The sequence below is a fragment of the Ovis canadensis genome, chromosome 3 (assembly GCF_042477335.2).
Source record: "Ovis canadensis isolate MfBH-ARS-UI-01 breed Bighorn chromosome 3, ARS-UI_OviCan_v2, whole genome shotgun sequence".
NCBI lineage: Eukaryota > Metazoa > Chordata > Mammalia > Artiodactyla > Bovidae > Ovis > Ovis canadensis.
Genome location: NC_091247.1, coordinates 12,970,240 through 12,995,009, shown reverse-complemented (window position 1 = coordinate 12,995,009; position 24,770 = coordinate 12,970,240). Strand labels below are relative to the sequence as shown.

General features: G+C 42.3%; 2 protein-coding genes across 2 annotated transcripts; both read left to right on the top strand.

Moving 5' to 3' along the window:
* The first annotated feature begins 1,883 nt into the window (after window positions 1-1,883).
* Window positions 1,884-2,819, top strand: LOC138438030 (olfactory receptor 1L4-like). Its single transcript, XM_069586275.1, has one exon. The coding sequence runs from the start codon at window positions 1,884-1,886 to the stop codon at window positions 2,817-2,819; it is 936 nt and encodes a 311-aa protein (XP_069442376.1).
* Window positions 2,820-11,940: 9,121 nt separating this feature from the next.
* Window positions 11,941-12,882, top strand: LOC138438029 (olfactory receptor 1L4-like). Its single transcript, XM_069586274.1, has one exon. The coding sequence runs from the start codon at window positions 11,941-11,943 to the stop codon at window positions 12,880-12,882; it is 942 nt and encodes a 313-aa protein (XP_069442375.1).
* Window positions 12,883-24,770: the final 11,888 nt, after the last annotated feature.

Here is a 24,770-nt window from a genome sequence, read left to right as displayed (position 1 = left end):
TTTTAGCAATATGCCTAACATTTATTCTGTTTATTCAGCTCCTCGTCTTGTGCTCTGTTATAGTTTCTTCATATAGCTCTTCATCATCTCTTTTTCCCCTCCTCAGGTATACCCTAAACATTTTTCAGATTTTCTTACCACTTTCAGCTGTAAGGTTTTTTTCCATTACATATTTCTACCGTAGAAATAGAAATTTTTCTAATAACCATTTACTGCTGAATAAATAAATAATAAGAGCTACATTTGGTTTATTTATTCACTTATTTATTTTTGGCTGCTTGGGCCTTCATTGCTGTGCACGGGCTTTCTCTAGAGGTGGCAAGCAGGGGCGACTCTCCAGCTGCAGTGCACAGGTTTCTCGTTGAGGTGGCTTCTCTTGCTGCTGAGCAGGGCCTCTGAGGTGCACAGGTTTCAGTGACTGCAGCGTGCGGGCTCAGTAGTTGTGGTGCACGGGCTTAGTTGCTCCACAGTATGTGGGATCGTCTTCGACCAGGGATGGAACCTATGTCCCCCGTATTGGCATGCAGATTCTTAACCACTGACCACCAGGAAATCCCAGGAAGAGTATTAATATTTGTATATTTATTTAGTACTTGGCAACTTTGCTGAAATCTACACAGGATTCAGAAGTTTTCAGGTGACTGTCTTGGATTTCTTTAGATATACAATCAAACTACTTAAAAATAATGACAATTTAATTTTTCTAATGTTTATGCCTTCTGTTTATGCCTTGCTAGGTCAGACTATCATCTGAACAGTGTAGCTTAATAGGGGTAACACAGATCATTCTTGCTAGTCTTTTCCATGACACTATGAGAATGGGGCCCTTACATACAGCATTTGAATTTCCTATAATATTATGATGTTTAGAACAAGAACTTCACACTTTCTTAATCAGAAAATTCAATATATTGAAAAGATTAATCTTGGTAATATTGGCCATTCCTGATAATATAACTATTTGGAGTGGCATCCCTAAACCGAAAACCTAGAATCTGAGCATCAAGAACATGTTCAGTTCAGTTCAGTTCAGTCGCTCAGTTGTGTCCGACTCTTTGCGACTCCATGAATCGCAGCACGCCAGGCCTCCCTGTCCATCACCAACTCCCGGAGTTCATTCAAACTCACGTCCATCGAGTCAGTGATGCCATCCAGCCATCTCATCCTCTGTCGTCCCCTTCTCCTCCTGCCCCCAATCCCTCCCAGCATCAGAGTCTTTTCCAATGAGTCAACTCTTCGCATGAGGTGGCCAAAGTACTGGACATGTGAGACAAATGGAAATGCTTAAATAAACATTAAGCAGGTTTTGCTCCAAAGCCATAAAAAATTCTCATCTACATTCTGTGGATACTGAGAAGCATGGATGAAATTCAATGCTCACTTTTGTCCCATCCCCACTACCGCCACCACCTCTGGACATATGAACAGGAGAGGATCCAAATGAGAGGACCTCATTCATTGGTACCTCTTGAATGAAAGCATCCTGATTCAAGGTGGGACCTAGCAGACTTTTCCCCTACAACAAGAAGAAAAAAAGGCAGGGAGGGGTGAGGGAGTTGATTAGGGATGTTGGTCAAGCAAAGACATAAAACAACCTAAGAGTCATTCAAAAGAGAACTCAAATAAATTATGCTCCATAGATGTTTCTAAGAACACCTGGGAAAACCTTAGCCTCTCTTTTAGGGAGTAGCTTGGAATTGTTTACCTTTCCTCTTGTTGGGTTTTATCCCCTGATCTCTGTAGTTTCTTGAAATAAGTATTCTTTTAAGCAGTGGGATTCATTTTCTTTAATAGGCTGGAGGTTAAGCAAGAGCCATCTTCATCAAATTACCCTTCACATCTCTCCCATGGGGCCTTCAAACCCTGACCAAGAGGTCAAGGACATGGATATGAAGAACTACAGCAGCAGCATCTCAGGCTTTATCCTCCTGGGCCTCTCTTCCAACCCCCAGATGCAGAAACCCCTCTTTGCTGTCTTCCTCGTCATGTACCTGATCACCCTGGTGGGGAATGGACTCATCATCCTGGCCATCCACTCTGACTCCCGGCTCCACACCCCTATGTACTTTTTCCTCAGCAACCTGTCCTTCATGGATATCTGCTTCACAACAGTCATCGTGCCCAACATGCTGGTGAACTTACTCTCAGAGACAAAATTCATCTCCTATGTGGGCTGTCTGGTCCAGATGTACTTCTTCATGGCCTTGGGGAACACCGACAGCTACCTGCTGGCCTCGATGGCCATAGACCGGCTGGTAGCCATCTGCAACCCCTTCCATTATGGTGTGGTCATGAGCCCACGGCGTTGCCTCCTCCTGTTGCTGGGTTCGTGCACCATCTCTCACCTGCACTCCATGCTGCGTGTGCTACTCATGTCCCGCCTGTCTTTCTGTGCCTCCCGTGTCATCAAGCACTTCTTTTGTGATACCCAGCCGGTGCTCAAGCTCTCCTGCTCTGACACTTCATCCAGCCAGATGGTGGTCATGACCGAGACCCTGGCTGTCATTGCCACCCCTTTCCTGTGCATTCTCTTCTCCTACCTGAGAATCATCGTCACTGTGCTCAAAATCCCCTCTGCGGCCGGGAAGTGGAAGGCCTTCTCCACCTGTGGCTCCCACCTCACCGTGGTGGTTTTCTTCTATGGGAGTGTCATCTATGTGTATTTTAGGCCACTGTCCATGTACTCAGTGGTGAAGGACCGGGTAGCCACAGTTATGTACACAATAGTGACACCCATGTTGAACCCTTTCATCTATAGCCTGAGGAACAAAGATATGAAGAAGGGTTTAAGGAAATTAAGGGACCAAGTTTACTCATAGAAAAAACAAAAAGATTACAAGTCGTAACTGGGTGATGACCTAAGAGATGATCAGGTTATCTTTGCTTTGTACCCATTTTTCACTTGGTACCCAAAGAGGTGATAAGAAGTGATGTTGAATCACAGTAAGAGTATTGAACTGGAAACCAGATCATTCAGTCTCTATAAATGACCTTGACCAGATACGTGTTCAATACCAAGCTAGTACTGCTAAGAATTTTGATTTCAGGAAAACAGTTTCTGCTACCCATACAATGGGGGAAAGTTAGTGGCAAGTAATTCCCTCATACGCTTGACAATGAGTGAGTGAGTGAAGTTGCTCAATCATGTCCAACTCTTTGCAACCTCATGAACTGTATAGCCCACCAGGCTCCTCCATCCATGGAATTTTCTAGGCAAGAGTACTGGAGTGGGTTGTCATTTCCTTCTCCAGGGTATCTTCCCGACCCAGGGATCGAACCCAGGTCTCCCTCATTGCGGGCAGATGCTTTACCGTCTGAGCCACCAGGGAATCCCTTATAGTGGGGGAAAGTTATTGGCAAGTAATTCCCTCATAAGCTTGACAATAGTCAGTACTTAAGGAACTGTAAAACTCTATTACTATTTGTAAGATATTACACGGACTTCATAAATTTGGACAGAAGAAATTTAATAAAAAGAAGAAATGGACAGAGTTTTTCAAATAGTGGAAACCATTCAAGCAGGTAGAGGCAAGAAACATTGTTTAAATGTCCATAATATATGAAGTGATCTACAGATTCACTGAAATTTCTATTAAATCCTAAAATCCCAATTACTCTCTTAAAGAAATAGACAACAAAATCCTAAAATTCATATGGAACTATAAAGAACTCAAAATGTAAAAGCAATCTTGAGAATAAAAAACAAAGCTAGAGGCCTCACTTCATGATTTCAAAATATATTACATGATTTCAAACTATATTACAAAGCCACAGGAATCAAAACAGTATAGTATTGGCATAAAGATCAATGGAACAGAAGAGAGAACCCAGAAATAAAAAGAAGTATATACCATCAACTAATTTTCAATAGAGTCATCAAGAATATAGAATAAAGAGAGGAGAGCCTCTGCAATAAACAGTTGTTCTTGTCTTGTTGAACATGCCATTGGTATCTGTATATTGCTTTGGGTAGTATGGACATTTTAACAATATGAGTTCATGAGTACCATATTTTTTTGTGTCATCTTTAGTTCCTTTCATGAATACTTTTCAAGTACAGGTCTTTCATCTTCCTGGTTAAATTTATTCCTAGGTATTTTACTCTTTTTGATGCAATTAAAGTAGGATTATTTTCTTAATATCTCTTTCTAACAGTTTGTTTTTAGTGTACAGAGAAGAAACAGATTTCTGCATATTGATTTTGTATTTAAGATAAACTCAGTTTGGTTTTATTACTTCTGTGGTTTTATTAATTTTTTTGTATACCATATAATCTCTCTAACTTCATTATCATCTAATAAATTGTTGTTTTGAAATCTAGTATTTTTGTTGCCCCATATGGAAAATCAGTAAGAAGGAAGTACACTTTATCTTGTTTGATAATAATGTTAGTATTTTTTAATTTTTCAAAACTTCTGTTTCAAAATCTTATTGAAATCTCTAAGTATTTTATAATTTAAGTTTTAAAAATATTTGTTAGATTTTAATATTCTATTTGCATTTTTCTTATATTTTCTTATACTTAACAGTTGGCTGAAATTGGATCATTGGCTCAAAAGAAGGCAATACAAGAAAATTCACTTTCTCAACCCACACTGCACTATGTACATTTAAAACTACTAAAACAATGAAACAGGCATATTAGAAGTTTTCTGAGTCATGAAAGGGAGAAGTCTACCCCAGAGAAATTGGGTAACCCTGTAAATAAGAAATTTAAAAATGACAAAGCCATCTGTTCTTTGACTTTATAAATATTAGTGATTTACATTATTGTGCCATATAAAGCAAATAGTATTTTGATGCCAGTTAAGTTGTAACATTGTTTTAAGTCCAATTGTTTGGCATTTAAAGAAAAAGGAAGTGAATTTTTTAAACATGAATATTGGGAGCACTCTGGGTTAAAAATTGTATTATGTATAATTCACTACAATAAAAAAATCAAAATTGCTTTTTCTAGTCCTTCAAATTGGAAATGAGAAAGCCATTAAGGCATCTTATAGGCTAACTAAGCTTCTTCCTGGGTAAGTACACACAACAGTTGAGAAACAAATCTTGTTCCAGTTGACATGGCTGAATGCCTGCTGGATGAAAAGCCAGTAAAAAGAACCGCAGCTCTGTCATTCTCCGATACAGTAACTCATCAAATTAAAGATTTTGCTGCAATCATTAAGACTGAGGTTCTATCTGGACTGCAGAATTGCACTTTAGCCTTAAAAATGGATGAAACAAATATGCTGCCAGATGGATGAACCTTGAAGACTCAAGTGAAATAAGCCAGATACAAAAGGGCAAACACTCTATAATTCCACTTCTAAGAGATACTTAGAATCATCAGATTCATAGACAAATGGTAGAACAATAGTTTCCAGGGGCTGGAGACAGGGAGCAATGAAGAGTTCTTGCTCAATGGGTACAGAGTTTCCTTATAGAATAAAAAAGCTCTGGAGATGATGGTGATGATGGTTGCATCACAGTGTGAATGTGCTTACCGCCACTTAATACATTTTAAAATGGTTACAATCATAAACTTTAAGTAATGTATAGTTTTTTAAGTGTTTGTTTTAATGGGCGGATTGAAAAGTGTGGTTATATTAGCACCAACTAATCTGCAAAGAACTTTTATATGAAGACCTGAACTCTTCTCTTGATACATTCTCCTCCATATCTTGGGAGAAGCCCCAGGCTTTCTATATGCATTTGCCTGTCTCCTTAAAAATCACTAGAACAATAAGCAACTAATTATCTGGAACACTAAAAAAAACACTGCCATGGTAGCCTGAGTTTCCTTGGTTTCCACTGAGAGGTCCTACTTCTCTCCAAGCATAGTGTTTAATGAGCTCCCTGGGGTTGATAACTGGGGAGGCTGCCTGGCCTCTTGGGATAAAGTCACGTGCAGGACAGTCAGGTACTCCCAGGGCCCCATCCTATCCCTTAACATCTGAGGAACCTGAAGGAGTCAGGTGGTGGATAGGTGAGGATGGAAGAAAGGTTCATGATTCCAGTGCCAGGGGCTACACGGAGGAGTCACCTCTCAGAAGGGAGAAGAGTAGCCACTTCAGGAATTCATAACTTCATCTCTAGGCTGAGGCAACCATCACAGGCACTCAGTATTGCCAGTCTTGACACCTCTCTCCAGAATCTGGGGCTTTTTCCTTTTATTAGCCTGATATGAACATTCCTTCTATGCCTCAAGCCCTCCAATCCACCTCTAGACATCATGGTCAAGAGGGATGAGGAGAAGCTACTGAGACCCCACACACACACAAAGACTACCCTGGAGGTCACCATCCCTTACCTGAGTAAGTATCTTGTATCTTCAACCATATTCAACCTAGAATATGTCTACCTTGGAGGGTCAGAAACATTAAAGCCCTCCTATATGATATATTCATTTTTACAGAGAAGGAAAACAAGTTGCCCAATTACATGCAGCAAGTTAATGCCATAGCTGGGCTACAAGACAGGTCATCTGTTCCTCATCAATCTGCATCCCTCACTTCTTTATCTGAGAATCTCAAACTCCTCCACACACCTCTGTCTCCCTTCTCCATTCACAAAAAGGAGGAGGACTGGCTATGAATGAGTGAAACTCCAAGCAAAGGGATCAACTGTTTCAGCGAAACAGCGTAGCTGCTCTGAAGCTGATGGGCCAAAGTTCAGCTTCCATCATTCCAGCCTGCCTACAGAATGTCCCCAAAGCCAGTCTTGTATCAAATAAAAGTCTACCTCAATGGCTTTACCACAGCCTCAGAGCAGCACGGGGACACCACCTCAAGAGCTTCCTGGGTGAGATCTGAAACCAGCCCTGCCCCCACCCCCACCCATACACGGAGGGCAGGGAGAGAAGAAAGAGGCAGATGGATGGGTAGGTGACAGTTTTAGTAAGCCAGGGAACTTACAAGGTTTTCTTACATGGCCTTAAGAGGAAGAGATCTCCACACCTTCCTGCCAGAATATTAAGTTTATACAGAGGCCTTAACTGGTTCAGTCCATGTATCAACAGATGATCCCAACACATCCTGCTCTCTAAGGCTGTCTCCTTGGAACAGCTCCTATTGTGGGAACAGTAGGCAGAGTGTAATTGCCAAGGAAAGGTTGGAGGAGGAGCCTTTGATTGCCCAGGTTCAACTCCAAGAGCCAAGCAGCAGTCATATCCTCCCAATGACCTTTCCAACTCCTGGACTGTCACACTAGTCCTGCAGCTCACTGATGGTACGGCACTAAATAACCAACTTTGTTCTTGAGGCTTCAACTGTTGTTCAGTTACTAAGTCATGTCTGACTCTCTGCGATCCCATGGACTATAGCAGGCCAGGCTTCCCTGTCCTTCACCATCTCCCAGAGTTTGCTCAAGCTCATGTCCATTGATTCAATGATGCCATCCAACCATCTCATCCTCTGTCGTCCCCTTCTCCTCCTGCCCTCACCCTTTCCCAGCATCGGGGTCTTTTCTAGTGAGTTGGCTCTTCACATCAGGTGGCCAAAGGATTGGAGCTTCAACTTCAGCATCAATCCTGGCATCAATCTGAAGAGGCTTCAGTTGGCTGTCTGCAAGTTGATCATGTAGAGTAGAATTTGATTTTGAAACTTTTCTTTGGCACTCAAAGCTTGTCTTCAAAATTATCTATCCTTTGTAAAAGAATCTGTAAAACACATGAAGGCAGAATTTTTCTAGGTAAAGAGGAAGAATCCTCAGACCCCTGGGTCTGTCTGTTCACACTATGCCTCACCAGTGACCTATCTGTCACATGGGAGTGTCAACCATGGGGTAAAGGAAGACAGGATGAGATGTGGAGGGAGGATTTGAAGCTGTGTCCTGGGGAGGGCCAGAGGAGGCAAGAGACACATGACATGGAAAAGGGCAGCTGTCCTCTCCCCCATCCCTCCCACTGTCTCAGCTCAGAAACAGCCTGCCTTGGTATCAAGGGGGATGCATAGAAATAATGAGAAGAGCTGGGGAACTGACAGTCTGTTACACCACATCAAACGACTTTTGAGTAAGTGAAAAATATGGCATGAAGAAAGGTCATCTGGCTTTGCTGAGCTATCTGAAACCACACTCAGTGACCATCTGATCCTGGGCTGGCTGTCAGTACCAGGCCCCTTAATTTATCTGTCACTGCAGCAGGAAAGACTCTACAAAGCAGGAAGCCCACTAGAATCTCTGTTCCTTTCCCTTCTCTGACCAGGAAATTCTCATACATCCAATTCTGCAGCTCTCCGTGCTTTGATCTTGCTCCCCTTTCAGTGGTCATCTCATTGTTTTACACACAATCACACTCTTCCTCACTTTCTTTTACCTTAACCAGCTTAACCAGTTATTATATATTAAGTGTGAGAATTATTGTGTTTCCCTGGTGCTTCAGTGGTGAAGAATTCACTTGCCAATGCAGGAGAAGCAGGTTCAATCCATGGGTCAGAAAGATCCCCTGGAGAAGGAAATGGAAGCCCCACTCCAATATTCTTGCCTGGAAAATCCCATGGACAGAGGAACCTGTTAGGCTACAGTCCATAGGGTCACAAAAACTGTCAGATATGACTTAGCTACTGAACATCTTGAGAATTATGATTTTTCATTGTTTTTTATATTACTTCTATCATTATATATTATTTATATAATACAAATTTTATAGCACACACTCTAACAAAGCACTTTCACTCCTTTTCAAAGACATGTTCACCCATTTGATGCCCATGACATTCTGATGGAAATAGGCATTGTACTTCCATATTTTCATGAGAAAAATAAACTAGGCACAAAGACTTTTCAGGGGAAGCAACTGGTAAGTAACTAAACCAGGAGTAGAACCCAAATCCTGTACTATTTCCACTAATTCTCCTGATTCAAAGAATCTGATTCAGGTCCCCATGCAACACGTCCCAGTCATTCAAGTGGCTGTCAAAGTTGCTTATTCTAATTTTGTGTGCACTCAGTCACCAAGCTGTGTCAGAGTCTTTTGGGACCCCATGGACTGTAGCCCACCAGGCTCCAATGTCCATGGGATTTCCCAAGCAAGAATATTGGAGTGAGTTGCCATTTCCTTCTCCATGGGATCTTCCCAACCCTGGGATTAAACCCGTGTCTCTTACTTCTCCTGCATTGGCAGGCAGAGTCTTTATCACTGAGCCACCCAGAAAACCCATTCTGAATTTACTCTGCAAATGAAGTCTGCAAGTACTTCATAGGGAGAGAATTAGTATAGTTTAGTGGCTAAGAACAGGACCCTGAAACAAAACTGCTCTGGGTTGGAATTAAAACCACTTACTCGTTGTATAATCTTGGGCAAGTTATTGAACATCTCTTAATGGTTGTGTAACTGCTTCTTCATCTGTATAGTGTGGGAGTTCTTAGGTGGATTAAATCATCGTACAATGCCTAGCACATGGCATATTACTTTCATTGTGTTCAGTATTATTTTTCTTTTAAAATCTGTTTACTGTTTTTTTTTTTATTGAAGGATAATTGCTTGATAGGATTTTGTTGTTTTCTGTCAAACCTCAACATGAAGCAGCCATGGGTATAATATATCCTCTCCCTTTTGAACCTCCCTCCTATCTCCCTCCCCATCCCACCCCTCTAGGTTGATACAGAGCCCTGTTTGAGTTTTCTGAGACATACAGCAAATTCCCATTGGCTATCTGTTTTACATATGGCAATGTAAGTTTCCATGTTACTCTTTCCATACATCTCACCCTCTCCTCCCCTCTCCCCATGTCCATAAGTCTATTCTCTATGTCTGTTTCTCCGTTGCTGCCCTGTAAATAAGTTCTTCAGTACCATTCTTCTAGTTCTATATATGTGTGTTAGAATATACTTATCTTTCTCTTTCTGACTCACTTCACTCTGTATAAAAGGCTCTAGGTTTATCCACCTCATGAGAGCTGACTCAAAGACATCCCTTTTTATGGCTGAGTAATATTCCATTGTGTGTATGTACCACAGCTTCTTTATCCATTCATCTGTTGATGGACATCCAGGTTGCTTCCATGTTCTAGCTATTGTAAGTAGCACTGCAATGAACAATGGGATACATGTGTCTTTTCAATTTTGGTTTTCTCAGGGTATAGGCCTAGGAGTGGGATTGCTGGGTCATATGTGGCTTTATTCCTAGTTTTTTAAGGAATCTCAATACCATCTTCCATAGTGGCTGTATCAATTTACATTCCCACCAACAGTGTAACAGCGTTCCCTTTTCTCCACACCCTCTCCAGCAATTATTGTTTGTAGACTTTTTGATCATGGCCATTCTGACTGGTGTGAGGTGATATCTCATTATGGTTTTGATTTGCATTTCTCCAATAATGAGCTGTGTTGAGCATCTCTTCATGCGTTTGTTGGCCATCTGTATGTCTTTGGAGAAATGTCTGTATAGGTCTTTTTCCCACTTTTTCATTGGGTTGTTTGTTTTTCTGGTATTGAGTTATACAAGCTGCTTATATATTTTGGAAATTAATCCTTTGTCAGTTGTTTCATTTGCTATTATTTTCTCCCATTCTGAAGGTTGTCTTTTCACCTTGCTTATATTTTCCTTTGCTGTGCAAAAGCTTTTAAGTTTAATCAGTACTTTTTAACCACAAGGATACAATGGTGAACTGGGGAACACAGTGTTGAATAGCCAATCAGATCCCTGGAAGATGTCCTTGGAGAAAAAATACCCTGGCCCTCTCCTATGTCATTCAGGTCTCCTGATAGGAGAAATTATCTTGATCCAAAGCACTTTGTGGAGAAAAATATGCTACAGGAACCTATGCCATTGTATCTTGGAAAAGTGCCAAGAGAGATGCAGACTGTAGGGATCCTTTCCAATGATGCAGAAAATTTCATTTAAGGACTTGAAACATTTTTTAAAAATTAGTTCTCAGTGTCCTTGAGTGTAGACTTCTCATCTTTTATATATCTTTTTCACTCTTTATCAGCAATCACTGAGAGACATCTGCAGATTACTTCCTGTGTTCGCTTCTGGAAATAATCCTGATTGTAGGAAAGGTGGACAGCAGGAACCCAAGTCCAGGCACAGAATGACTGACTCAGCCTCAGGTAGTTCTGCCTGATAACCAGGATCTGATCCTGGGTGTGAGGGCTGATAGTTGGTTTCTGATCTTATTCCACTGCAGCTGAGTCTCCACCTTTATAATTGCTGAGCAGAGAAACAATTCCTTTCCGACAGGGGTCCTGCTTTGTTCTCTGGCTCCTCTGTGCCAGTTTTCAGATTAGAATCCAGCTCCTGAAGCCCAGAACCTTGCTATCCAGTCCTCTCACTGTTATGTGCCAGCCTACTTACTCCGTTTATATAGTTCTTATGCTCAGATGACAATTTATAACAACTCTGATCTACTGTCAATACACTCACCTGTTACTGCCACGATGACTTCCTGAATGAAATAAAAAGTTAAACCCAACCAAACAGATGCTCTCTCCTGATGCCAAAAAGTGGTCTCCCCCTATGCCACACAATTCCAGAAACTGGTTCTGTCCCCGTACCATAAAGTTTCATCTCCTTGAGGGTTGTAGACTTTCCAATTTCATGACACTCATAAAGTGATTGTTACTCAAACCCCCAAATGCATTTCATAAACTTTTCCCAAAGAGAGTGGAGCTAGGAAAACCATCTATAGGATGTATATGTTTTCTCATGGAGAAGTTAATATATTCTGATATTTGTTTTGAGGAAACAAAAAAGAATTCCTGTCCAAAACAGAATAGCCTGAGGAGGTAAATTTCATATTTTCTGTCTTTATGGATTAAGGTAATGAAAGTTCAGGAGGTGACTTTGTGCCGTGTGTCAGTCAGTGACAGAGCCAGGATGGAAAGCCAAACGTATGATGCTAAAATCCATATGCCTGTCAACTATACCAGCCACTCATCAGAATTCAGAACTGGAGATTCCAAGCCAGGACTCATGCCTAGCACTCCTTTAGATTTTCCACTTGGGGGACAGAAATGACAAGAGGAAACCAGAGCCACATCACTGAATTCCTCCTTCTGGGACTGACCAGTGACCCCAAACAGCAGGTGTGGCTCTTTGCCAGCTTTCTGGTAATGTACCTGGTCAATGTGGGAGGCAACTCAGTCATCATTGCAGCCATCCGAGGGGATGTCCGCCTCCATACCCCCATGTACTTCTTCCTCTCCAACCTATCTTTTGTGGACATCTGCTTTACAAACGTCATCGTGCCACAGATGCTGGCAAACATGCAGAGCAAGAGCAAGAAGGTCCCCTTCACCCAGTGCCTGACCCAGATGTATTTCTTTGTGGCCTGTGCAATCACTGACAGCTTCCTCCTGGGTGCCATGGCCTTGGACCGCTACGTGGCCATCTGCCACCCACTACATTACACCACCACCATGAACCCCAGACGCTGCTTCCAGCTCATGACAGCATCCTGGCTGGTGTCCCACCTCCACTCCCTCACCCATACCATCCTTATGGCCCACCTCTCCTTCTGTGGGCCCAACGTCATCCACCACTTCTTCTGTGATGTCCAGCCTCTGCTGATGCTCTCCTGCTCTGACACCTCTGTCAATGAGCTTTTGGCCTTCACAGAGGGCTCCTTGGTGATCATGAGTCCCTTCATCTTCATTACTGTCTCTTATGTCTATATCACCCGTGCTGTTCTGAGAGTCCCTTCCGGGAGAGGCAGGTACAAGGTCTTCTCCACCTGTGGGCCCCATCTCATGGTTGTGGCATTATACTATGGGACTGCCATCTCAGTGTACATCCGCCCCTCATCCACCTACTCAGTGACAAAGGACCGGGTGGTCACTGTCATTTACACTGTGGTAATCCCCATGCTGAACCCTTTTATCTATAGCCTTAGGAACAGGGACATGAAGCAAGCCTTGAGAAAGCTGGCTAGGAGAAAAGAACAGAATAAGCATTGAAGACAGAATGGGAAGGTAGTCTGAAATTGCATAAATATCTCATCCCTCTACTTATATTGGTATAGAGTTACAGTTTCCTGCTTTGTCTAGTGAGTTATAAGCTATTACTTCTGTGCCTGTTGATGTTTCCACCACTCTCTGAGCACTTTCTTGCCTTCTATCACATCAAGATATTCCAGACTCATCTTGCACTTTCTCTGCTCCAGTCCTGAAGTCAGCCATTTCTCTAAAAAACAGGTTTCCCAACATGGATGTCAGCTTCACTCTGTGAAGACTCTCATAGTGAGGTAGGGGATAAATGGACCCCAGGCTGAGCAGCTGAAATCTATCCCTTGTAGACAGATACTCAAAGATAAAGTTAATGGTGGGAGCAGCTCAGTTCCATTCAGTTGCTCAGTTGTGTCCGACTCTTTGCTACCCCACGGACTGAAGCACACCAGGCTTCCTTGTCCATAACCAACTCCCAGAGCTTACTCAAACTCATGCCCATCAGGTCAGTGATGACATCCATACAACCATCTCATCTTCTGTCGCCCTCTTCTCCTCCTGCCTTCAATCTTGCCCAGCATCAGGGTCTTTTCCAAGGAGTCAGTTTCTCACATCAGGTGGCCAAAGTATTGGAGCTTCAGCATCAGTCCTTCCAATGAATATTCAGGACTGATTTCTTTTAGGATCAACTGGTTGGATCTCCTTGCAGTCCAAGGGACTCTCAAGAGTCTCAAGAGGAAGGAGATGCTGAATCCTGCTTTGATAAGAGATAAAGAGACCACACATTTCTCATTCTTGAGTTCAAGGAGACTTTCCAAATTACACATGTGCAGAAAGGTTCCTCAGGGGTCAGAGAAGGGAGGGGACACCAGATAATAATATGTTTTGTAACGTCCCAGAAACCCCTGTGCTGGAATCCATCTTGGCTAAAAGATGCACATGCACAGAAAGGAGGGCCCTGAGTCAGACCAGACACGGACCCAGAGCCAGATACAGCAAGATGAGTGGCCAGAGGAGACTTGAAGAACTTCCCCCATGTAAGTGATTTAAACCACCCCAAAGGCACAACACTCTCCGATCCCATCAGTGTGTCTATCCACAGCCACTTTTTTATCCTAATAAACACTACACTTGTTTCACTACTTTCCCTTGGTATCTCTAATTTTCTTGAAGAGGTCTCTAGTCTTTCCCATTCTGTTCTTTTCCTCTATTTCTTTGCACTGATCACTGAAGAAGGCTTTCTTATCTCTTCTTGCTATTCTTTGGAACTCTGCATTCAGATGCTTATGTCTTTCCTTTTTGCCTCTCTCCTTTTCACAGCTATTTGTAAGGCCTCCCAGACAGCCATTTTGCTTATTTGCATTTCTTTTCCATGGGGATGGTCTTGATCCCTGTCTCCTGTACAGTGTCACGAACCTCCGTCCATAGTTCATCAGGCACTCTCTCTATCAGATCTAGGCCCTTAAATCTATTTCTCACTTCCACTGTATAGTCATAAGGGATTTGATTTAGGTCATACCTGAATGGTCTAGCAGTTTTCCCTATTTTCTTCAATTTAAGTCTGAATTTGGTAATAAGGAGTTCATGATCTGAGCCACAGTCAGCTCCTGGTCTTGTTTTTGTTGGCTGTATAGAGCTTCCCCATCTTTGGCTGCAAAGAATATAATCAGTCTGATTTTGGTGTTGACCACCTGGTGATGTCCATGTGTAGAGTCTTCTCTTGTGTTGTTGGAAGAGGGTGTTTGCTTTGACCAGTGCATTTTCTTGGCAAAACTCTATTAGTCTTTGCCCTGCTTCATTCCGCATTCCAAGCCCAAATTTGCCCGTTACTCCAGGTGTTTTTTGACTTCCTACTTTTGCATTCCAGTCCCCTATAATGAAAAGGACATCTTTTTTGGGTGTTAGTTCTATAAGGTCTTGTAGGTCTTCATAGAACCGTTCAACTTCAGCTTCTTCAGCGTTACTGGTTAGGGCATAGACTTGGATAACTGTGATATTGAATGGTTTGCCTTGGAGACGAACAGAGATCATTCTGTCGTTTTTGAGATTGCATCCAAGTACTGCATTTCGGACTCTTGTTAACCATGATGGCTACTCCATTTCTTCTGAGGGATTCCTGCCTGCAGTAGTAGATATACTACTGTTCTACCTGAACAGTATGAAAAGGCAGAGAGTGAAGAGGAACTAAAAAGCCTCTTGATGAAAGTGAAAGAGGAGAGCAAAAAAAGTTGGCTTAAAGATCAACATTCAGAAAACGAAGATCATGGCATCTGGTCCCATCACTTCATGGGAAATAGATGGGGAACAGTGGAAACAGTGTCAGACTTTATCTTTTGGGGCTCCAAAATCACTGCAGATGGTGACTCCAGCCATGAAATTAAAAGACGCTTACTCCTTGGAAGAAAAGTTATGACCAACCTAGATAGCATATTCAAAAGCAGTGACATTACTTTGCCAACAAAGGTCCATCTAGTCAAGGCTATGTTTTTTCCAGTAGTCATGTATGGATGTGAGAGTTGGACTGTGAAGAAGGCTGAGCACCGAAGAACTGATGGTTTTGAACTGTGGTGTTGGAGAAGACTCTTGAGAGTCCCTTGGACTGCAAGGAGATCCAACCAGTCAATTCTGAAGGAGATCAGCCCTGGGATTTCTTTGGAAGGAATGATGCTGAAGCTGAAACTCCAGTACTCTGGCCACCTCATGGGAAGAGTTGTCTCATTGGAAAAGACTCTGCTGCTGGGAGGGATTGGGGGCAGGAGGAGAAGGGGATGACAGATGGTGAGATGGCTGGATGGCCTCACTGACTCAATAGATGTGAATCTGAGTGAACTCCAGGAGTTGGTGATGGACAGGGAGGCCTGGCATGCTGTGATTCATGTGGTCGCACAGAGTCAGACACGACTGAGCGACTGAACTGAACTGAAGATATAATCATTTGGTAGAAAGGTGTTAGGGGAAAAAAATGGATAGTCACACAGTTTCAAATACCCACCATTGCTGCTGCTGCTGCTAAGTTGCTTCAGTCGTGTCCGACCCTGTGTGACCCCATAGACAGCAGCCCACCAGGTTCCCCCACCCCTGGGATTCTCCAGGCAAGAACACTGGAGTGGGTTGCCATTTCCTTCTCCAATGCACGAATGTGAAAAGTGAAAGTGAAGTCGCTCAGTCATGTCCGACTCTTAACGACCCCATGGACTGCAGCCTACCAGGCTCCTCTGTCCATGGGATTTTCTAGGCAAGAGTACTGGGGTGGGTTGCCATTGCCTTCTCCGATATCTGCCATTGACTTCTTACTGATTATAAAAGAGAAACTTTGCATCTACATTGAAATATCTGCTGGTCTACCTTAACAAAGTAATCAAACTTGCTTGAACAATAGTGGACCTGACCCTCTGTCCCTATGGATACAATGGAACCAGAGGTACACAATATCTCCCTTGTATTCTGATTGAATGTTAAATATAAATCTAATCATGTGCAAACAATTAGATAATGTTAAACATTCAGCAAAGCAACTGACCTGGACTCTGCAATGTCAGGAAAAGTGAACAAACCAAAAATAGAAAATGTAGGAGGGGGCATGTTTTCCCATTATTAAAAGAGACAAAAGAAATAAAACCATCAAATGCAACACATTTACCTTGATTGGGGACTAGATTGAAAAAATTGGACCTCAGGTTGGATATCATGTAGGATCTGTGTTTATTTTCTCTTATACAATTATTATTATGGGGTTTTGTGGAAGATGCCTGCTGAAGTATTTAAAGGCGAAGGGCATGTTTTCTTCAACTTACTTTCAGATAGTTCACCAAAAAATAAATAGTAGAAATTTATAGAAAGGGATAAAACAAGTGTGGGCAAAATGTTAACAATCTGTGGGCCTACGTGAAGGATAGATAAGAGTTCATTGCAATCTTCTCTCCATTTTTATGTGAATTTGAAATTTTGCAACCTAAAACTTTGGAAGGAAAAGTATAAGTTAGATCATGCTCTTCCACTGCTAAAACCTGTGCAATGACCCAAGGCTTCCTACTGCACTCAGAGAAATAGCCAAAGCCTTGTCACAGCCACCAGATCCTATGTGACCTGGCCCCTAGCTTTCTGCCGTCACATATTGTTGTTTGCTCTCTAATGTACTCCTGCATGGAAACACTGATCTCTGGTGTTCATTAAATAAACATGGATTGCTCCTACCTCAGGATCTTTGAATTGACCATTTTCACTGTCTGAAATGCTTTCCCTCAGACACTTGGACATAGCTACACTTCTGTTTCTCTCCATGTTCAGGCTTTAATGAAATGACACTCAAAACCCATGACCTTTTCATCTTGAGTACACAAATAGCCCACATTTCCCAGCTTTTCTTATAGTTAAGTGTGGTCATGTAACTGAGCTCTAGTCAAAAGAATGTGGGTGGAAAGGATACACACCACTTTTCAGCCTGATCCATTCAAGTCTCCTCACCTGCAACCCTCTCTCTTAACCCAACTACTAGCTGAAGAGATGCCCCTGAGGAAATAGAGGGGGTAGAGCTGCAAGAAAGAGGAATCCTGGGACCCTGAAGGACTGCATGGAAGTCACATTCACATTGGACTTTGTATCAACAAGAAGTAAACTTTTATTGTGGAAATAAAAAATAAATAGGTGTAATTCCCTGATGGCTCAGTAGTAAAGAATTTGCCTGCCAATGCAGGAGACCCAGGTTCGATCCCTGGGTCAGGTAGATCCCCTGGAGAAGGAAATGGAAACCCACTGCAGTATTCTTGCCTGGGAAATCTCATGGACAGAGAAGCCTGGTGGGCTACAATCCGTGGGGTTGCAAAAGGGCTGCACATGACTTAAACACAAAAATAAATAAATAAATAATAGTACATCCCTCAGTGTGCTATTGTAGAGACTGAAAGCAATGATGACTAGAGAGCAATCAGCACAAAACCTCAGAATGTACTCAATGCATATTATGTGTGGTAGTGAAAGATAAGTGTATGCAATTATGAGAAAATAATATCTGATAAGCATTAAAAGTCCCTCAATTGGTAATGTCTTAATTGTTAAGAATTATGCAAAGTTGGCCAAAGAGTACTAAGTTTCAGTTAACAAAGTGAACTCACTCAGTCGTGTCTGATTCTTTGTGATCCTGTGGACTATAGCCTACCAGTCTCCTCCATCCATGGGATTCTCCAGGCAAGAATACTGGAGTGGGTTATTTCTTTCTCCAGGGGATCTTCCTGACCCAGGGATGGAACCTGGGTCTCCTGCATTGCAGGCAGATGCTTTACCCTCTGAGTCACCAGGGAAGCCCAAGTTTCAGTTATGTCAACAAATAAATTACTGACATCTAATGTAGAGCATGGTGACTAAAGTTAATGATACTGTCTTGCATACTTGAAATCTGCTAAGAAGGTAAATCTTAAGTGTTCTCACCACACACATATACACATAAACACACAGAGACAAAAAAAGTAATTATATGAGGTGACGAATGTTAATCAGCTTGATTGTGGTGATCATTTCACAACATACACATATATCACAACATCAAATAGTACGACTTAAATATACAGTTTGTATTTGTCAAGTATAACTCAATAAAGCTAAAATAAAAATGGGCAGAATTCCTAAATAGACCTTTCTTCAACGAAGACATATAGATGGCCAACACATATAGACACATGAAAAGATGCTCAATGTCACTAATTACTAGAGAAATGCAAATCAAAACTATAATGAGATACCACTTCACAACAGTGAGATGGAGTCATCACAGATATTCGCAGGTGTAGTTTCTGCATAACAAAGTAGAGGAAGTGTGGAATTTAGGAGCAAGACACGCTTGAATTTGAACTTAGCTGCAGTACTTCCAAACTATATGACTTTGGGCAAGTTATCTGGTGAGACTGAGTCTCATTTCCCTCATTTGTTAAAACAAGGGTACTCACCCGTGGTGGATTCATGTCAATGTAGGGCAAAACCAACACAGTATTATAAAGTAAAGTAAAGTAAAAATAAAAAGTTTAATAAATAAATAAATAACGTTTTTTTCCCCCGTGTAAAAAAATAAATAGATAAATAAATAAATAAAGCAAGGGTACTGCACTTGAAGAGCTGTATATAAAATGCCACATAATTGTTTAATATGTGGTTATTACTATGTGAACAGATTCTCATTCTTGCACTTATGTAATTCTCCAGTCCACACTCTCTGGTACACAAGTACTAAAAAACCCATGTTATAAATAACAAACCTAAAATTCAGAGAGGCTAAGAGTTTGCCCCAAATCACAACTAATTAGCTAATGAGAGCCCAGGAATCTGCACCCTCAAGATCCTTTCCACGGGACCACACATCATTCCTCCATCCCAGGGACGGCCCCAGGTCCAAGCCTTCTCTAGTTATCCACCTCCACACCCTTCTAAATCATAATAATAAGCCATTAATTATCAAAGACTTGAAGAAACTTGTCACCCCAGAATCCTGAGTTTCCATAGTCTTTACTCTTCTCCCAAGCCTTCCTTCTTAATGAGCTCCCTGGGGGTGGTAGATTGGTAGATGGAATGACTGTGTGTCTCCTTGGGGTGAAGTTATGTAGAGGACAATCACCTCCTTTTGGGTTCCCACTCTTACTCATCATTGGAGTATATCTTCAGAGGCCAGTGATGGTAGCTAAGGAGGGGAGACAGCCTTGGGTCCCAGATGCCTGGGGCTACACTGAAAGATTACTTCTCTAAATGGAGAGAGAGGTATCAGAGATGACAACCACACTCACAGCTCTCAGGGTCTAGTGAGTCCCATCAGCTCCTGCATAAAGCCTGGAAATTTTTTCCTCACTTGATATGGGAGCTCTACTGACCTCCCCACCTCCGTCTTCCTCCCCTAATCACCAAGGCCAATGAGACTGAAGAGAAAATGCCTGGACTCATTAACAGCCACCCCGAACATCATCATCCCTTTTCTGAGTAAGTAGCCATTATATTCAACCTCGTCACTATACCTTAATTCTACCAATTCTCATGTATTAGAAACTGAGAGATCATCTTGCAAAATACCCTCTTTTTACAAGGACATAATATGAGGCTCAGCATGGCTCAGACTACAAACCAGATCCAATGGTCTCCACACTTCTCTATTTCTCCTTCCCCATTTATATAAACACAAGAAGGATTTGTTCTTGGCAGGTAAGACCCCAAGGAAAGAAGCTCTGTACTTAAGGTGGCTTAGATGTAACTGCCCTGATGCTGTCAGGTAGAACCCAGCTACTGTTGGCCCAGCCTAGCCCCTGGTTGTCCCCAACACCAGGGCTGCTGAGGTCAAGACTGCAGATGCTATGGCCTCTGAGCATCTTCAGAATAGCATGGGCCATAAGTTGACCCATGAGACTAGTAAGGGGATATTGAGCAGTGTAGTGTAGCAGTGTTAGTCGCTCAGTCGTGTCCGACCTTGTGACCCCACGAACTGTAGCCCACCAGGCTCCTCTGTCCATGGGATTCTCCAGGCAAGAATACTGGAGTGGATTGCCATTCCCTTCTCCAGAGGATCTTCCTGACCCATGGCTTGAACCCAGGATTGAGGTATTGGGTGAATCACTCCTTTCTGAGCCTCAAGTTCTCCTTACATAAAGCGAGTATGTTGTTTTCAAATACGTCTTCCTAATATTTCTTGAAGCAATGCAGCGAATAAAACACTAGATAAAAGAATTTCTCCAATAAAAGAGGAAGACACCTAGAGTCTCTCCCATTCAGAATTCTGTTCAGCTTCTCAGCCCCTCCTGGTGTGGCCTCTGAGTCTCCCAAGAAAGCACAGTTCAGAAACCTATGAATTGCATAACTTCTTAAGATCATTTTCATCAGCAGCAACCTAAAATTTTACAAATATCCCCCAGAAATTTACAGTCTAAAAGGAAATACTTGGCCATCACATAGAGAGCTTCAGCCATGCCAACCAGTAGTTCAAAAAGGTGACTACAGACGGTGGAATGATGCCGAGTCCTACTGGGTAAGGTTTGGAAGAGACTGGGGAGAATTTCACCCAGAGAATAAGCCTGGGGACATGTTGCTATTTTCAAACATCAGAATGGCTATAGTGGTTCTTCTGAGCCCCTTTGTGGGCATGCAGTGAAAATGCGCCGAGTGAATTATGAATCGGTGAAGCAAACCAGGAAGGAAAAGCATAGCTAACATCACTAGCAAAGAGTAAAGTCAGCTAACAGAGGATGCTGGTACTGCCAGGCTTAGTAGAATCCTTGGCTCCAGCATTTCAATCCAAGACATAGATGTAATCCAGTTTTGTTTACAAAGGATCAAGGGACACAGTTTAGGAGGCAGTGGGCACTGTTTACTGGCAATGCTGCAGTTGGATAACCTGGCGTCTGTGTTCCTGATGGGTTCATGCTCCAAGAAGTAGAAGGAAGAGAAGTCCCCTGAGTTCAAGTTAAGACTTGATACAGTATTCTTTTCCTATGATACAGTATTCATAGAGCTCAGATGCAGAAGTGTAAATTAACCACACACCTCAGCTCATATTGCCAACACTGGGCCCCTTTCTTATTTTATTTGCTTCTTCAATCACACATGAACTTACATACCAATGCCCCACTCCTCCTGCCCTCATCCATGGTGACATGCTTAATGTTTAACTTTGTGTATAGACAGACTTTCTGATTTGTTGCATTTTTAAATATTTTAAGCTATATCATGTGATATTTTGATATACATTATGAAATGACTATCACAGTGTTGCCTTTTTAATGTATATAAACCATTTTGTGTTATAGATCTCATTTATTGTCTTACTTTTTCACTCAGATTATGTTTTCAAAATATACCAGTGTTGCTATCAATACTTCTCATCAGTTGCTTCTCAACAGCTGCATTGGGGACTTCTTTAGTGGTACAGTGGTTAAGACTTCATCTTTCAATGCAGAGGACACAGGTTCGACCCCTGATGGGGGAACTAAGATCCCACATGCCCCGTGGCCTGGCCAATAAATAAAATTAAATAAACAGGTGCATTGTACCCCTCAGTACTCTTCTGTCACATTTGCCATCCCAGTGATGGACACCCAGATTGCCACGAGCTCCCCTTGACCGTTAATGAGTGTACAAGAATATCTTCATCCATAGCTTTTATCTGCCTGGATGGAAATTTCTCTGGGATATCCATGTAGGAGCAGGATTACTGTATCATGAAATGTTCTTGAAACTTTGGTATAATTTACCTTAAAACCATTTGGGGCTGAGGTTTTTTGAGAGGAAAATGGTTTTGATTACCATTTCTACTTTTTCAATGAATTAATACCCTGTTTCCCTGGAAAAACCAATTTAGTCCTAGGTATGCACCCTGTTGTTCTTTCCTCACCTCCTTAGCACTTACCTGCCTTCCAATGACCACTTCAATCTCCTCCCCCTAAACACACTAGCCCCCTTACCTTCTGCCTGGCTCCCTCTAAACTGCATCCACTATTTTTTAGCTGTACCCACTTTGGTACAGAATACTAGAAAGAAATATTAAGAGTAGTATAAATAACATTTGCATAGAACCTTGTAGATTTCACTCAGTCGTGTCGGACTCTTTGCAACCCCATGGACTATAGTCCACTGGGCTCCTCTGCCCATGGGACTTGAGTGTAGATCTCAAACACTTTTCCAATATGCCATCTTTTTTTAATAACAATATATTCCTTTTTATTATGGTAAGATATATGTAGCATAAAATGGCCATTTTAACCATTTTTAAGTGTGCAATTTAGTGGTATTCAGTACATTCATAATGTTGTACAACCTCACCACTATCAAATATGCCATCTTATTTGAACTGAATAATAAACTTCAAGAAATTATATTTATTTTTCCCATTTTTCGGGTGAGAAGATAGATGGAAGCATATAAATATTCCCAGGTGAAGTAAAAAGTATCTGAACCAGAAGTGAAGTGAAGTGAAGTCACTCAGTCATGTCCGACTCTTTGCGACTCCATGGACTGTAGCCTACCAGGCTCCTCCCTCCATGGGATTCTCCAGGCAAGAGTACTAGAGTGGGTTGCCATTTCCTTCTCCAGGGGATCTTCCCAACCCCGGGATCAAACCCAGGTCCCCCGTATTCCAGGCAGATGCTTTAACCTCTGACCCACCAGCCTAGACATCTGAACCAGAACCAATTCCCAAATTACCAAATTTTCCCATCGACTCTCCTGATCCCTGGAGACTAGTCTCCAAGTTGCTAGTGTAAAACCCACAATCTTGCAAGGGGTGATCAGAGGTGATGTATCTGGTTCAACCTGTCAGGATTCATTATGCAGCTACAATTAGCCAAGTCCTATGCAAGTCACTTAAAACAATGGGGAGTGAAACAGACTTGGTAGTGAGTGAACCCTGCCTTGGTAGTGCTTTCATCATAAAACTCTCCAGGTGGTATCCATGTCCTAGTGGTCCCTTTCAATTTGAACCAAGCACTAAGCATCTCAGAGAGAAATGAAATGCTTCAGAAAACAATGCTACTGTATGCACATACATGTTGGGGTATTAAAGGAGAAATTAAAAGTCTGAGTTCTCCTAAGCAGGGCAGTGACTTTTATTCAAGATCACTAAGCATCAAAAATGTATCATTACTTTACAATATCGTATTGGTTTTGCCATACATCAACATGAATCCACCACAGGTGTACACATGTTCCCCATCCTGAACCCCCCTCCCTCCTCCCTCCCCGTACCATCCCTCTGGGTCGTCTCAGTGCACCAGCCCCAAGCATCCAGTATCATGCATCAAACCTGGACTGGTGAAATTAAAATAAATAAATTTATTTTTTTAAACGTATCATTAGTACTTCTGTTTGCTTTTGACCCTTCAAAAGGATCAGAAAGATTCTGAGGACACAAGGCACACAGGACGTGCCATGCATGCACACTAAATCACCTCAGTCGTGTCCGACTCTTGGTGGCCCCACGGACTGTAGTCGGTCAGGCTCCTCTGGCTATGGGGATTCTCCAGGCAAGAATACTGAAGTGGGTTGCCACGCCCTCCTCCAGGGGATTTTCCCAATCCAAAGATCAAACCAACGCCTCTTACATCTCCTGCATTGACGGGCAGGTTCCTTACCACTAGCACCACCTGGGAAGCCCACAGGATGTGGACTTCCTCTAATTCAAAATCTGCATCTCTAACTCTACCCCCCCACACACCTTTTTCTGGGAGTATTTGAGTACCACTTGTAGGCTTTCTGTTCTGCTGTTTTCTCTGAAGATAATCCTGTCCCTAGGAAGGGTGGACACAGGGAGTGCATGCTCTGTAACTCAGTGGTCCCAGTATCGATCCGGATGGCTGCTGGCTGCTTCAAACTCTATGTCCCAATCAGTTCTGGTCTTGCTCCCTTTTAACTGAGTTCCAACCTGGTAGATAGACAACTAGGGCATCGATTCCTGCCAGACTGGAGCCTTGGCTCAGTGTCCCCTGTTCTTGTTTTCGGGGGACAGAAACAACCTATTCCTGAGGCTCAGCACCTTCCTAATCAGGTCACTGTTTTTTTGCCAGAATGCTGCATCTCCTCACATTTCCGTGGCCCACACTACCACCCTTCGGATGCTTCTTGCCTATAAGAGCACTTGCCTCTTAGTTCCTCTATTTCTTCTTTGACGTCCATCCACCTGCCTAAATCACCAAATTCAATGTTGGTTAAATAGGCTCCCTCTGCCAGAAACATTTCTCCAATTTGCCATTCACCCTCAACAGATCCCCACACTGATGAAACTGGGTGTCCATCACCAGAATCATCTGGCCAGGAAGCAGCTGAAGATTAGCATACTGATTAATAACTGAGGGCAGACATAGCAAAATGATATCTTAGAAACAGCTTTGGAAATCAAGCAAACTGATTCTTTCTGAACACTTTTTTTTAGACCTTTACCATTT